This window comes from Macrobrachium nipponense, chromosome 18 (genome assembly GCF_015104395.2).
Source record: "Macrobrachium nipponense isolate FS-2020 chromosome 18, ASM1510439v2, whole genome shotgun sequence".
Taxonomy (NCBI): Eukaryota; Metazoa; Arthropoda; class Malacostraca; order Decapoda; family Palaemonidae; genus Macrobrachium; species Macrobrachium nipponense.
In genome coordinates, this window is record NC_087211.1 from 72,451,932 (window position 1) to 72,468,766 (window position 16,835).

Consider the following 16,835-nt stretch of genomic DNA (forward strand, 5'->3'; position numbering starts at 1 on the left):
GTCTGCAACATTCTCTGAAGTTATTTCATGAAATTCATTTTCAAAGTTTTCTGAATCTTCTTCTGGGATCTTCTCATCTTAGTAGAGGCAAACACCATTGCAGAAATCATAAGCTCTCTTTCAAGATCGGTTTCATTTGAGTCATTATTTTCACAACTTTTCTCTTGACTGAACATTCCTTCCGACATATTTGAAGAATCGCACTCCTTCATCGAGTTACAATTTTTTCCATTTATAGTTTGTTTTGCCAAGTAAATATGACCTTATTCTGTGTTTGACTTCAACTGGCGTAGGATGATCATAAGTTGCACCCACTTGTCTAAGACAGCCAAACAAGTTTTCCAGTCCATCTTGGTTAAGTCTGGAGGTAATAATGTTTGATACATCATATTTACTTTTATACATATGCAACCTTGGCAAGGATTTGCATGACACAATAAGTCCCTTTTGGAACTGATAGATCTTATTACTTTTGCAACTCGTATTGTTTCAGCGGTACACTTCATATTGTCAAGGATTTTATTCTGTTCCGTCAGTTGCATCCCATTAGTATTTATAGATTTTTTCTGTCATAAGGTACCCTTGAATTGAACACAATAAACCAGGAGTCGGCAAGCTTTATAAAGTCCCTTGTACTTTCCCAAGACATGCTCGTCAAAATTCCCTGACTTCCATAAAAATCTGAGGTTTCCGAAAGAAGTTGCACTGCTTTCCTCACATTCATACGTCTGAATTTCATTGTTGGGGCTCGCGATCCAAGAAGTTCCTGCTGCAGGTCTCTTTTATATGCATTTTCTTCAAAATGTTTACTGCATATGCGATGAGCAGTAGGGTTAAAGTAGTCCTTTCTATTACAACGATGAACCCATTTCCGTCTTGTTTCCTCATCACGAGAGAATCGGAAAAAGGATACCTCCTCTTTTTTTCTACTATTTGAATAACAACCAAACACGGCGCAGTTGTTTGGCATTATATAAATAATAATTTAGATTATATAAAAAATCAAAACTATGGTTGTATTCGAAGAATGTAAAACTAAATCAATACAGAGATGACTGAAGTGACCTGTGATGTGATATACATTTGAATGAAACGGTAGCTGAGTGACTTCTCGCCCTGACCTGGCCTCCAGGTGATGCGGCTCTTGGGGGGATAAGCCGCAACCCCCCACAAATGACTACCTGACCATTCTATATACCTTGGTTGAAATATTTACTTTAACATATGCCCAAGTTGCCATATTTACTCATGAATAATTTTGGATGGTTTCTCTTGCTGTAATGCAGCCTGTTAAGTATTGTTAATAGTTTCTCCTTATTGCCTAATGATATACGATATAACCATGTAGTTCCCCTTTGCTTCATTGGGACAAAATATACCATTATATCGTGGCTTGGCTTCAATTCTCTTAACTTCATGTACAATTTTTTAATGTATTGTTCATGTGCAGTGATGTAAAATATGAGAAAAAAGAAAGGTGTGTTGTTTACGTTTTGTAAGATTGATGCCTAGCAATGTTTCTTTCATAATTATGATATTACCTGAGGTAAGGTGAAATTTTGTGCCCCACATTAGGAATGAGTTAGGAAGTAGTCTTTCTAAAATTATTTAATGCAATAGAGGGAACAATCAGAATTGTGCATAGAAAAAATATATTTATAATGATTACAGGTAGATTGTGAAATTATATATTCTTCAAGAAGTTATCATCACAGACCTTAACTTCAGATTCAAGGCAGTATAATAACTTAGCCTAGCTTAACCTTTGACTGGTGGTACACTGTACAAGTATGTAGGCTAGATTTAAGACCTTAGCCCTAGCCGTAGCTACCTTTTCAATCACTAGACTTGACTGTACTATACCCAAAAATATTTTCATTATAAGGTCTTGATAAGATTGTAGGTCAGATCTTAATACCCTGTCTTTTTACAGGTTTATGATTAGAAGATAATTGTTTGTTAATGTTTTTGCAACTTGTTACCTCATGGTTTAGTTAAATATAAAACTCCAGTGAGTCCAGTGAAGGAAGTCTGTGTACAGTCATCTGTAAGATATGGATGTAGTATATGTAATTTATATTTTTCTGAGAATTAACAAGTTGAGTTTTAGTTAATGTTTTGTTAAATAAAAGTTTAAAAACATTTTGTATTTCTGTGGTTTTGGGTGTATTGTTTATTTAATTTAGTCTTTATAATTTACAGGCCTTGATGAAAATCATCAAACACTGCCATGAAGAAGGGGCTGGTAATACTGAGGTAGCACAGGGAGTCTTGTTAGGGCTTGTAGTTGAAGACCGTTTGGAAATCACCAATTGTTTCCCTTTCCCTCGTCATGCAGATGATGTGGATGAAGGTACGTACTGTAAATGAGTTGCCAGATGCCACACATCCTTGCTTTACAGTTTATTGTTTTTAACCGTTTTACAGCTGGCGCAAGATGATTATCCTATTGTTAAGACTGAAGGTTTGTTAGCTATAAAAAAAATACAAATGGATTAAAAATGTCATTTTTCATGTGTTCATGCAAGGTACAAGGCATTGCTTTGATAGAATAGATATATCATACCTTGGACTCTAGTGCATTTAAAGCAAATATAATTTGAGGAAAGGAGCATCCTTCAACAGGGTCTGAAATGCTTTGAGCAAGTTTCATGACTCCAAATTATTGAAGGTGTGCTATTCTTGCCCACTGTAGCAAGATCCCTGGTATTTGTGTGATTTTTCATGTGTGGTTGCCCCCAAAAGTCTTAAGTTGAGGTGTTACTGTGTAGTATTTGGGAGGAGTTATGCAATTTGTGTTTTTTTAGTTTTTTGATAATTACTGGTGCAGTATTTCTTTTATGAAATCTGTTGCTCTTTCTCATATAGTTATGCTGTGTTTTGTAGTTTGATCAGGCCTTTGTTAAGCACATACTTTGACATGGTCTTAGCCATTGACATATTGCAGTTTGTAAAGTTTAACCAGATGGAGTAAGAATCTTGACTCAAATGAAGCTTATTCAGAATATTTTGTTTTTATAAGGTAAAAACTCATTACAATATCAGAGCCAGGCAATGATATTCATTGTAATGGCAAGTGATTTGCTCAAATATGACCAAATTATCTTAAATTTTTGGTATGTTGCTGTCATGACAGTTAGTTTATGGTGTAATCCCTTGTGTTTGAGTTGCCTTTTGTCATTTTTATATGATTGGCATTGATAACAGCTGAAGAGGTCTAATTCTCACTTGTGCAAAAAAGCTGTGAGAAAATATACCTTGTCGGCACAATTGTAGTTTCTGTTCCCAAGAAATTGTAATTGTGAGCTTTTGATTTCATCATGTTAAATGTTGCTTTTTTTCTCTGTTGACCACTTTGTCTGAAGTCCCACTAGTTACAAGCCATTATCCATGATTTTCTGGGCTGTTAGAACTAAATGTGTGTCCCATATTCCTTACATGCCCAAACAACAGTCACTCTTGTTTTGGGTTCATATCTCGGAACATCTAGGCAGTCCACATCATTGATGAATGTTGCCATTTTGAGCATCACCTGTTGAAAATTTTTATTTTCTGTGTACAATATAAACAGACAAAACTTGTCATTTTTTTTTTTTTTTTTTATTCTCTACTCAGACCTAGATGTTGTGTTATGTCTATTTTTCATGTTCAACTTGTAAAGTCCGTTAACATACTATTAGAATATGTAAATACGTATAGCATTCGTGATACATTATTTTCTTGTCATGATTTTGATTTTTTCTTGAGGTAATTGAAGAACTATAAAATATCTGTTGAATTTAAAGGAACAGAAAGATTTGGGATTCAAATTAATCCTTCAGGAGAAAGTAGTTAGGCTCAGGTACAGTGTGCAGTGTTTTGATAAATTTTTTTCTGAACATTTGGATTTAAGATTTTTTTTAACGGAAATGTACAAAGATCATCATCATGATAAGTTTAGCCTCTTGTCAACCTTGCAACTTATCCTTTTTTTCTCTAAGGAATTAGCCAAGATACCCAATTAGGTTTTTATGGCTAAAGTGTTATTTTGGTGGCTTGGTACTTACATATGACCCATTACCACTCAAACTATGGTATCCCTCCTAATCCACACCATTGTCGCGCAGCATCTCATTCAGGATTTGTTTTTTCTCTCCACTGTTCCTTCCAATATTCCTATACGTATATGATTTACTATATATTGTTTACTTATAGTAATTGTGATATTGTTACCCTGCCCTATGTGAAATAGCAAAAAATACTCCTTGTAGCTAATTCTTGCTGATGTTTTCATTTTGCCAACAGTTTTCTGTAAAATAAAAAAGATAAGCTTCAAACATTTTTAACAGATAATTTGTTGAAGCTTCACTTAACACAAAAACAAATTGAAGGTGATAACCTAACACTCGGCTGTCGTCTTTTTATCTGGGATTGGGAATAAGTAAATAAAATCCATGGATGAGTTGATTTCACTGCAAAAGTAGTAAATTACTATTTAGAATTCAGCATAAGGGTAATAGGGTCTTCCTTCTCCTTGTGGCATAAAGTTCATTTATTTCTAGAGCCATACAATATGAAAGTGAAGATAGCTAAAATATTATTTGATAGTTAGTTCATGGAATTGCCTCTAGGCAATATGCATTTATCTATCAGAACTTTTTATGAATAAAAGAAGCCACCTCCTATATGCAATGCTTCATAGCCATTATTAATATATTTGCATTTTGACTAGCCTTTGATGTTGCTAAGCGGTCAGATTGAACCATTGTAATTTATAATAATAGTATCCAATTATGCTAATGGATGTGAGCTGCTTTATTTTTCTTTTTGATGATGTAAATTGTACTGTGGAGGGTGCATAATCTATCAAGTTTTCTTTGTTTTTTCCCTTTTCACAGAGGACTACCAGCTGGAGATGATGCGTCATCTAAGAAAGGTTAATGTGGACCATCTTAGTGTTGGATGGTATCAGAGTACACAACTTGGGAATTTCATTACTACTCAATTATTGGATTCACAGTTTTCCTACCAAACCAGTATAGAAGAATCTGTAGTTTTAATTTATGGTGAGTTTTTACCATCATTGATAAGTATGCTTGCTTCAAGTCATTAAGAACTTCTAATACTTATTTTAACATTTTCACGATAAATGTAATTGTTGGTTTGTGTGGAAATGATAACTCACTAGTCATTATGGGTTGGGGGATTACTAGTGCTTAGTCAAAAAAAGAAAATATTAGAAGTTCATGATAAATTTTCTATTCTTGCATACCTTGTTGAAGGAAATGCTTCATTGTTGTTGAGAATAGTTTTTTATGTGATTGTTGGCAATGTTAATTTGTATTTCACTTGCAGATCCAATCAAGACTGCCCGAGGATTTTTATCTATCAAAGCTTATCGCCTGACACCAGAGGCTATCAATACTGTGCAGGAACGTGATTATACTCCTGAAGCCTTGAAGAAAATGCACTTGGGATACGAGACTTTATTCCAAGAGATCCGGCTAGTGATAAAAAATTCTCATCTTCTTAATACACTGATGTGTGAACTGTATGAGGTAAAAATATTGAGTACCTAACCTTTGGTAGTGCACATACTAATCTCATTTTCTGTTGGATAAGAGAGAAGAAATTATTAAAAATATATATACAGAGATTACATTTTTTGTAGTCACTTGACAGACTTTGAGTTAGGTAATAAAAGGTTGGGAAGAAAGACATTCTGAAACATGCATGCATGCTGAGCATGACTTGGCAAAATTGTAGATTATCTATGTATGGAGTATGTATTGTAATTAGGGTCAAGGCCCAGGCACCTAAAATGTAGTTCAGCAGTATCCTTAGCTAACATGGTTGAGCTGTGCTGATTGAAATATTATTCTTCTTGTCTGTTTATTTTTATAATGGAAAAATGATAAAGATTTTCTAAGTGTCATAGGTAAGTATATATATGTATATATAGTAATGAACTTTTCATTATTTTTTTATCACTTTAAATACTTAATTGTCAGATGATGCCGAGTAGTGAAGGTATGCAGTTCCTTGATCTTGGTACCATGTCAACACTAGATCGTCAACTAAGGTGTTTGATGGAGTATGTAGATGACTTAAGTCAGGAAGCTAACAAGTTCAATAACTTCCAGCGTCAGAATGCAAAACAGTTACAAGACAAACACAAATTCATGCAAAAAAGGGTAAGAATGTTAAGCATATCTGTTTTGAAGTTGGTTTTTTTTTTTTTTTTTTTTTTTTTTTTTTTTTTTTTTTTTTTTTTTTTAATATAACCATGTTTAAATCGCTGAAGGGTTAATGAATAAGATATAACAGATTATTTTTTATTCTTCAGTTGCTTGGCCTCTTAATCTTGTATGTTATGTAATTGATGGTACAAGGGAATGGTTTATGTTTTTGCCAGTTAAACTTCTTAAGAAAATATTTACCCAGTGTATAAAAACTTCTGATTATTACTCTTATTCAGAAGGGTCATCCGCAGCTTGCATTACATGTATTTCTGTCTTGCCTCCTGTCAGGCTTACTGAATCTTTGTCATTCAGTTTTAATACTTATGCTGTCCTGTCTACTCAACATTTTCCAGGTCTTCTAGTCCTTCCGTGTATGACTTCCAACTTAATTAGCTCATTGTACAACTTATCCTTTTTTATTCACAGTACCCGGAAAAATTATTGTGATCCATCTTTCCACATCAGATACTTTTACCACATTTTATTTTTATCCATTTTTATTTTTAACTGAACTTCACTAATTGAATCTTAACAGCTGCTGCCCAGTTAATTACATTCTGAACTTTGAACTCCAAGAGTTGGTTCTTAACAGCCACCCTGTTCTTTTAATTACATTCAGAACTTTGAACTCCGAGAGTTGGTTCTTAACAGCCGCCCAGTTCTTTTAATTACATTCTGAACTTTGAACTCCGAGTTGGTTCTTAACAGCCGCCCAGTTCTTTTAATTACATTCAGAACTTAACCCCCACAGTCGGGGCTAATATATGCTAATGCATACACCCATGACCAAGCTAAATTTAAGGAGGGCTTATTTAAAAGAAACACTAAAAGAAAAAAAAATCTTTAATAAAAAGAGGAAGATATTTATATTCACAGGTTTAAGAAAATGTTTTTTAAAAATGTCTGTACCCCCACAGGAAGTTGTAAGTGAATATTTTCCACCCCTTGCAGGCCTCTTTTTTTCCCTATGACAGTCGTAAAAAATTTGCTAATTTTACAAAGTTATAAGCTTTCTTTCAAATATTTTTTTATTTTGTCAAATTGAAATTACAGCTCAAACAATATCATAAAAGATAAGAAATAAAACCGGGAACAAATTCATACCATATTTATTGTAAAATATTTACGACGCCAATAGTGATATGTGGAACTAGGAACATTTTTCCTGCAAAATTAGTTCAAACTGAGTGGCGCCAAATCTTGATCGTATATGTACGATACCTGTCCACTGGCCTGAAGCTATATGTGATCTTATGTGTATACAATACCCAGGCTGTGGGGGTTAAGCCAAAGTTTCAAGAGTTCCTTCCTATAATATTCCAATATCAACTACCTTGCCTTTTGCAGGGCTCACTTTTATGTTGGAATTTCTCTGTACAGTAAGTCCTCGGGTTACGCTGGTCTCGACTTACGATGTTTCGTGGTTACGAATGCGCCCCCATAAAAATATAAAAAATAATATTTTGCGTCGTTCCGTCTTACGCGGTTTAGCGTCGTAAGCAACGTAAACAAACGCGAACTAGTTCCAGGCGCACGGCGGAAGAATACGCTTTGTGGGGGAGAGGACGGCGTCGCTTCGCTACGCTCAGTCCTCGCCCATACGCCATTTTGGTTGTTTACACTGCCTCTCTCTCCCTCGTGTTGTATTGTTTTTGTAACTTTTTGCTCTTTGTTATGGCTCCCAAGCGCAAGGCGGACTCTTCTGATGGTAGTGCATCGAAGAAAAGAAAGGCCATCACCATGGAAATTAAAGTGGACATTATAAAGCGATCCGAGAAGGGAGAAACGCCAACAAACATTGGCCGCTCGCTTGGCCTTAGCCGTTCGACCGTTGCTACCATTATCAAAGATAAAGAGCGCATCGTTGAACATGTGAAAGGATCTGCTCCTATGAAAGCGACAGTGATAACTAAGCAGCGTAGTGGTCTAATAATTGAAATGGAAAGGTTATTGGTGCTTTGGTTGGAAGACCAAAATCAACGGCGTATCCCAGTCAGCCTTATGGTGATTCAGGAGAAGGCGAAAAGATTGTTTGAAGCGTTGAAAAAAGAAAAGGGGGAGGGAAGTGAAAGTGAAGAGTTTGTGGCTAGTAGGGGTTGGTTTATGCGATTTAAGGCTCGGGCCAATTACCATAACCTTAAATTGCAAGGTGAAGCTGCTAGTGGGGATGAGAAAGCAGCGAGTGAATTTCCTAAAGCGTTGTCTGAGATAATTAAGGAGGGGGGTTATTCTGCTCAGCAAGTGTTTAACGTAGACGAGACAGGTTTGTTTTGGAAACGTATGCCTAACCGCACTTACATCGCCAAGGAGGAGAAGTCAGCACCCGGTCATAAAGCCAGCAAGGAGAGGCTAACTTTACTTCTTGGGGGTAATGCTGCTGGCGACTTCAAACTGAAGCCCTTGTTGGTGTATCAGGCTGAAAATCCAAGGGCACTCAAGGGCATTTGGAAGGGTCAACTACCAGTAATTTGGAAGTCCAACAAGAAGGCATGGGTGACACTTGCAGTGTTTGAGGACTGGTTCGTAAACCATTTTGTTCCAAGTGTGGAGCGGTATTGCGCCTCCAAGGGTATCCCTTTAAGGTGTTGCTAGTGCTGGACAATGCCCCTGGACACCCTGCCCAGCTGGGAGACTTCAACCCTAATGTCAAGGTGGTTTACCTTCCACCTAATACCACGGCCCTTTTACAGCCTATGGACCAAGGAGTGATTGCTTCGTTCAAGGCCTACTACCTACGAAGGACAATTGCTATGGCTTTACAGGCAACTGAAACCAAGAAGGACTTGACTCTGAAGGACTTTTGGAATCCTACAACATCCTTGATGCTGTAAAGAACATTGCTAATTCCTGGGAGGAGGTTAAGCAAACAAACATGAATGGTGTCTGGAAGAAATTTGTCCTCAATTTGTGAATGATTTCCATGGGTTTGAGGACACAGTTCAGCTAGTTGTCAAGAACGTTGTTGCCCTGAGTAAGGAAATCATTTGGAGATGGAGGTTGATGATGTTACAGAGCTGCTGGAGTCTCATGGCGAGGAGTTATCTGCTGAGGACCTGATACAACTGGAGAAGCAGATAATAGAGGAAGAAGAAGAAGCACCCACCCCAGAGCCTAAGGCTTTCACAAGGCAGGACTTGATAAGAGGTTTTGCAGAGTTGCAGCAAGCGTTGTCAACTTTTGAGGCTCAGGATCCCAACTTGGACAGGTTCACTAGGGTTTCCAGAGGCGTCATGGATTTGATGCAGTGTTACAAGGAGATCTTGGATGAAAAGAGGTCGCTCTCTGTTCAGACTAACCTGGAGCAGTATTTTAAGAAGGTAGAGAGGCCTGCAGGAGATCCTGTACCCTCTACCTCAGCTGCCTCTGCTAATCCAGCACCTTCTGAATGTTCTGCTAACCCAGACTCACCTGCCCCAGTATCTCCAGCACCTTCTGTAGGTTCTGCCTCACCTAAAGACTCACCTGCCCCAACATCTCCAGTAGTATGTTCTGCCTCACCTCAAGAATCACCTGCCTCAGCATCTCCAGTACTAGTATGTTCTGCCTCACCTCAAGAATCATCTGCCTCAGCATCTCCAGCAACTTCTGGAGGTTCTTTTTCTCTTCACTAACCTCCCCCAGTCTCTCCAGCACCGCAGCTTCCTCTCCAGTGTGCAAGCCAATCAAACTAATAAAGGTAAGGAATTGTTCTCTCGTTGTTATTGATAGGTATTTACATTAAATCATGTGGTATTTTTCAATGTTCCGACTTACGCTGAAAATCGTGTTACGATGCATCGTAAGAACGGATCTACGTCGTAACTCGAGGACCCCCTGTACTTGGATATTCCTCTTCTTTTACCATCATCCTTGTGCATTTCTCTCTTTCACCATCATCCTTAACATATATTCCCAAACATCTATGTAGGGTCAACCACTAATTTCTTTTTACCACCCATATTAATCCAGTCACTGTTTTATTATTGCTTTTCAATAAATTTTCTTTGTATTTCAAACACTTGCCAACGCTTTCCGTCACAGCGGCCAGAAAGACTAAATAACTTTGAGACCCACTTAGAAATTACTTTCTCATGTGGTGTATTCAGTTTTCATGCTATACAGTGTATTCTCATGAACTAATTCCCCAGTTATTTTATATTGAGCACTTGATCCATGTAAAAATTTTCTTAACCTTTATACATAACTGCTTTTACCGAGTTTCCATTGCTCAACACAAGGCAGTATTGTGCTCTTAATGAAAAAAAAAAAAAAAAAAAAAATGTTCTCACCTTTGACACCTTGTCTTTGTTCCTACAGGGATACAAACCCTACGATTTTCATTTATGGAATATCCTTCCAGCATGCGCTGGACTGGCCATGCACTGATTAAACAAGGGTGGTACCCAGGTGTAGGAGGATGAGAAGGGTTGCTTATTCTCACCCATTGATTCTCCTCATTGTTCATTAGGCTGCAACATATTTTTTGTGTGTTTATTTTACATGCTGGCTGTTGCCCTTGGATGGTTATTTGTGCTTTTTTTGTAAATTAATACATTCTTGATGCGTCTGTATGGTACTAGTGCCTTTTTGTGCTGAAAAGTGCTAGTGTAGTATGCGCCTTTTCAGTGCGTGTGCTTGTTGGTGGTTTCTCTCTGGAGTTAGGACAGAACTATCATTATTTAGGTCATGGTTGTTGGTCTTGTATTAAATACGTCACCATTTGGCTTGAATGTGCTGAATGGCCTTCTCCACAATAGGAGCATTATGGGGAGAGGAGGAGGAAGCCTAAGAAGCACTCTTTATCTAGCTGAGTGTCCTCCATCCTCTATCTGGGCCACTGAAACATAAATGTTAGTGGGAGCAGATATCATCAGTTCCTCATGTAACGTTGGTAATCTCCCTCCACCACAAAACACCAGAACTACAGACTTTTGAGGGTTATACCTCTTCAGAAACTTTACCCTTAAACCTAGAGCAGTAGTTCCAAGGCCATTTTGCTCTTTAATGGTCGAAGCTTCATGATCCTACCTGTCTTGGCTGTTCAAGAGTATTGGGCAGTGCCCCCTCAAGTGGTCTGCCTGCATGACATGGACTGACATGGACTTGTCCAGCTCTCCAGCAATAGCTTGAGACCTGATGTTGGTTCTTCCATACAAACTCCTCTTAGCTGTTAAACAGGAGTTTTACCTTCAAAAGGGTCTTCTAGCCCTTGCCTCAGTCATGAGAGAGGGAGATTTGCATAGTTTGTAATACCTTGTTAGGCATGCAAAAGAGGGTAGTCTAATTTGCTTTCTTCTTAGAATTTGTGGCTGACAAAATCCTTTACTTCCGGGTTGATTGCATAACTCCAAGAACTGTCTGTGGAGAGCTAAATGAGATGTTGCTGTGTTAACATGAGAAGGAAGAACCTCATACCTGAGTGCGATTGCCTTTTCATGAGTAGAGGATGTCACAAGGAAGAGGTATCCAATAACATCTGGATGTAGGAGATTCTCCTAAACATGCGAGTCCCCTGTCCACAAGTTCATGATATTAGGGCTGTTGGACCCTCTCTTTTTGCCTTACACAAGAACTTCTCTGTCCAACAGCTAATGAGGACGGCAGCCTGGTACTGTCAGACTACTAGAGTACTTTGGCTATTGTGTGTAGTTCCTTAGGGAAAAGGAGGTATATGCACCAGCCCATTCTCTCTGCAAGCATATGTGCTGGAGTAAAAAGTTGGACTAATAAATACAGGTTATTAGCAAAGTTATGGGTTCTTGAGGATTAATCCAGTGTGGTTCCAGTCGATTACATGCAGAGATGGGATGGAAGGAATTACCTCCCTTGCAGGTGGGGTGGTGCATTGTAGGAATATCACCCCACCCTTGGGACAGTGCCAGTGGAGCAGCACCAACCCACCCTTCAGCACGGTGTCAGCAAAGCAGCACCGTACAGTACCACCCTTTTTCTGCATGGTGACACTCCATTGCACCCATAAAGAAATCAACCCTAACAGCAGGTTCCACCTACCATCAAAGTATAGTTAATTCTCCATACATGAAAGGTATATAGTATTTGCATCCCCATAGGAACACATGTCAATTTATTTAAGTAATTTGCTGTTTTCCTATGTATATACAGGCAGTCCCTGGTTATCGGCAATCCTGTTTTATGGCCCTTGTCTAGAGCTATAAAATCAGCGATTATGGCATAACAGACTGAGTTCCGGTTATCGGCGCCATAAGGGTTCTTGTGGCATGCCATAAGGGTGCTTATGGTGCTGGTAACTGCTTATCGGCGCCATAAGTTGCCGAGTTTTGCTTAATGGCGGTGTTCACTTACCAGAACACCCCCAGGAACAGAACCCATGCCGATAACCGGGTACTGCCTGTACAAACTGTAGCCTTCCATATTGACTTCATTATTTCCCTTCAATTTTTGCATTCAGAATATGGTCTGAAAGAACAATGAGTGATGTTGGCTAGGTGAGAATGAGCATTCCCCATCACCACCTTGGTAACACCCTTTAGTCATTACAGGGACGGTCCAGTGAATGATGCACAGGAAGGATACTTCATATATGAAAGGCTATGGTTTGTACTTTAAAAATATGGCATTTGTGAAAGAAATAATTTTATCAGCATAATCTTTTTTCCAACTTGCTCTATTAGGTAGCATTTTAATTTCAACATTACATCCAAAACACGATTCTGCAGTAATTCCACATTCAGTGACCCTCCAGAAAACTTGACATTTTCTCGTAATTTAAAATAGCAATGTAACCCAAAGGAATTAAAAGTACTGTTTTATGTTTTTCAGGCTGCAGAAAATGCACAGCGTCAGTCAAGGGGAGAACCACCTCTTCCAGATGAAGATATTAATAAACAGTTCAAGCCAATCCCTCCCTTGCCTCGTTTGGATGCCATGATTACATCAGGGCAGATTTCTAATTATTGCAAACAAATCTCTCAGTTCTGCTGTCAATCTCTTGGTAAGCTGTATGTTGCTAAAGCTTTGCAACATGAGAAGAAATAATTGGAAATCATTTAATGACTGGATAGATTTAGAAAATATACATTAAGACAAATCCAGCATACACTTTTCTTTTTACACTGGAAAATTAAAAGAATCCTCTATTGTAGTTTTTCCTTTATTACAACCTCCTGTACAGTTATTTTTAAGTGAAGTACACTCCACAGCAGTAATTGCACATATGAAAGTCAAATTGTTACTATTTCCCAACACATGAACATGTATTTGTGCTTTCATACTTAAAAAGAAATGGTTAACCCAGCATCATAATTAACACCACCATACTACAACGAACATAACATTGAGAACGACTGCTGTACAGCAGAAGGAAGTAAAAGGCATTGTCCCTTTTACTTCCTTTATGATCAATCATGCTCTCATGATTGATCATAAAGGAAAAAATATGAAATGCAGTACCTAAGGTGAGACGATATGAACTGAGTGGCCTGATGGAGGCTCTAGATTTCAATTCACTAAGGTAATTTCTACAACTTGAATTCTGTGAAACAAACCTCATTTTCATTGTTGAAGAAATTTAAATGTCTCTCAGTGCACATTTCGAAACTGCAATTTTAGTTAGGAATGAATTCATAAGAACCATTTCCCTTTGCAAAGTAAAGCAAATTCACTCCTCAAGGCCAAGGAGCAAACGTGTATTCCACTGAATAGTGAGGCAAGTTCTTTCCCAAGGACAAATCAGTGCTGAATCTCTACCAATTCAAAAACTGCCCAAAAGGTATCCTTCACCAGACAGTAAAAATTATTATAAAACTGCTAGATCCTTGTAGGGCTCATCCAACAGATTTATTCAATAAACAATGGAAAAAGAACAAGGTAAAGTTGTAGAATGGATAGGGAACAAAATAAAATTTTAATTTAGAAAGTCAAAGGAGGAGAGCCAAGGTTAATGCATGACATGCAGTAAAAAGTTTTACAATAAGCTTACAAAACATTATTGTAATACAACACTAATATGGTGTATGATTCCCCAAATTTGACAGCAAATGACAAATATTAAACAATCCTCAGTAAATGTCTTTGGCCTATAAAGAATGGAATTTCCAGATATAATATAAAACTAATCTTTATATAACAGCTAATATCGCGGCATATTTCAGAGGTCTATAATAGCTACATAACTTGGATTGCAAGGAACAAAAATTTCATTAACATTAACATCCAAGATTGTCAGTCTAATAAAAACGTAAAAAAAACACACGATCAAGTTCAAGGTTACACGACACTTTCTCCCAACTTGCAAAATCAACAGAGGACACAAATGAATTTCCTAAAGAGGTATTTGGCTTTAAACAAAGATAATCAAAATATTGCTAGTATTAATCTAAAATTTTTAAAGTTAATACAATATACAAATTTTAAATGTTCTATTCTATCATTGAAATTGAAAATAGTTTAGAGCTACCTAAAACATTACCATGGGTGATGTTACAAAACCTACATGTTTTTTAAGGCCTTTCAAGTTGAACAAAAATATCAAAATGCACCACATTATATTTTAAGACTTCATAAATAGACTTCTGTAATCCTTCAAGTCTGTCAACTCACTCACAAGTAAGTTTGGGTTTCATATAGTAAAATCTATTACAAGCAATCCACTGATAAATATAAAGTATTGTACAATTGATTTCTTGTATCCTTTCACATTCTTAATTTACTTTACTTGTACAGAAGTTTAAATAAAGCGATACAGAATTCTGATAGAGCAAATTACAAAGACCAACCTATATAGTACTACAGATGTTACCATCCCAAGCTTAAAGTAATACAGTACATAGTTACTATCACAAATTTGGCTAAAAACAGTTTGTTCAATCCATCCCATGATGGGACCATGGCTCACTATACTTGCGACATTCCAGAATGTCCTGATAAAGAAGTAAAATAAATTACTGGTGAAATCTAATGAATGCACTTCATTTGGATACTGCTGCTTCCACTCTTAATCTGAATGTCAACTTATGGACGGACTCATAACTAAAGATGTTAAAGTCAGTAAAAATACTTGTAGGAAGGCACAAGAAACAATATGTATAGTGTAAGAACACTGTATGAATTCCTTTTGCATACCTCTGAAAGCTCAAAAACAGCAAAAGGAGATAACCCTTAGTAGTAGTAACTTTTAACATCTTTTATGAACAAAAACCCTTATCATTAAAATTAACTTACTGTTTATAAAATGAAATACACTGGCATCTCAAATTATTGAGTGAGACGAAGGCACAGAATGGGTCATTAACCCCAGGAATAAAGAAGTCATTAAACAAAGCTAAACAGGTAATTATTCCTTGCATTAATTTCAGCATCCACTAATGTCTAGTGCCCTTACCGGATTATTCCGTAATATGAAATAGTATACTTTTTCTGGACTCAAATGCCATAATAAGCAATGATCTCCAATAAGTCAGCCTATTTAGCTGAGGTGCCAGTGTAGCAGTTAAATAAATCATGTGATCAATTAACAAACAGGAAATGACAAAATTTCTATTTCTGTTTCAAGAATGAAAACCTCCCATTTTATGAGTTTGATGTCTAAAATGATGGTTTTGTCAAGGGCCAGGAATATTCAAAAACATTTTGTTTGTCAAGGCAAAAACAAAATCTTCCTGTACAAAAAATAACAACACTACTTTAATTTTCCTAGGTCGTTTCAGGCTTAATGTCTACCCTAGCTTAGAGCTCTACATACCCTTAAAATATTAACAATTACAGAACACTGTACTGGTGGCTTAATATGATGAAAAATGTCTATACTAAAATATAATTATAAAATGACTACCGTTTTTGGTAAAAATTATCAATCTGAGATCTATCAGCTTTGTACTAAGTTTTCACGAAAGACTTAATAAGGCCAAAATCCATCACTCCTAATCAGATTAAAAAGCCACTGAGTGTGAAAGTGGAAACTTTTCAAAAGGAATGATCATTTGTATTTTCTAGCCTTCAAAAAATAAAGAAAGATAAAGTACCTATATTCCTTCACAAGGAGCCAACAACATATGGTTCCCCTCTATTTGCTGTAGTGCTTTAATAACCATTAGCAATTCTCTTACATTGCACAAAGTATATATTTCAGCAATAAAAATAAAGAACAGTATTTAGTATTACATGTATCAGTCCAGAAATTTTGATGCAAATTCACAGAAGGTACTATCAATAATTTTTTCTAATGAAATCCATGTGTATTTCACTTGAATTTTTTCACTTTTCTAAAAACTTAAGATAGAATTTACTAACTTGAATGATATATATATATATATATATATATATATATATATATATATATATATATATATATATACAGTGGTCCCCCGTATTCGTGGGGTTGCGTACCAGACCCCCCTGAAAATTTAGAACCCGCTAATGTTTGGAACCCCTATAAAAACGCTAAAAACAGCCTATTTTGTTAGTTAAAACTCAAGAAAAACCACTACAAATTTTCATACTTGGTTCTTTAAATAGTTTTATCACAAAAAGTGCATTTTATGATGAAATTTAAAAAAAAAAAAAAACCAGGAATTTGTGGATATTTCTCAGAAAAATACAGCGAATGCGCGAATTTTCCGCGAATAATGTGGGGAAACGTTCCCGAGAGAAATCCGC

General features: G+C 36.7%; 2 protein-coding genes across 2 annotated transcripts in view; one reads left to right on the forward strand and one right to left on the reverse strand.

Annotated features, from left to right (window-relative positions):
• Positions 1-16,835, reverse strand: part of LOC135197158 (uridine-cytidine kinase 2-like) — a 162,650-nt gene that overhangs the window by 22,691 nt on the left and 123,124 nt on the right.
• LOC135197151 (eukaryotic translation initiation factor 3 subunit H-like) lies at positions 2,203-13,319 on the forward strand (the record flags this gene model as incomplete). Its single annotated transcript, XM_064224125.1, is given in 5 exon segments — positions 2,203-2,353; positions 4,878-5,045; positions 5,335-5,537; positions 5,991-6,173; positions 13,002-13,319. Coding segments are annotated over 5 exon segments (921 nt in total), but the record flags the coding sequence as incomplete, so codon positions are not given.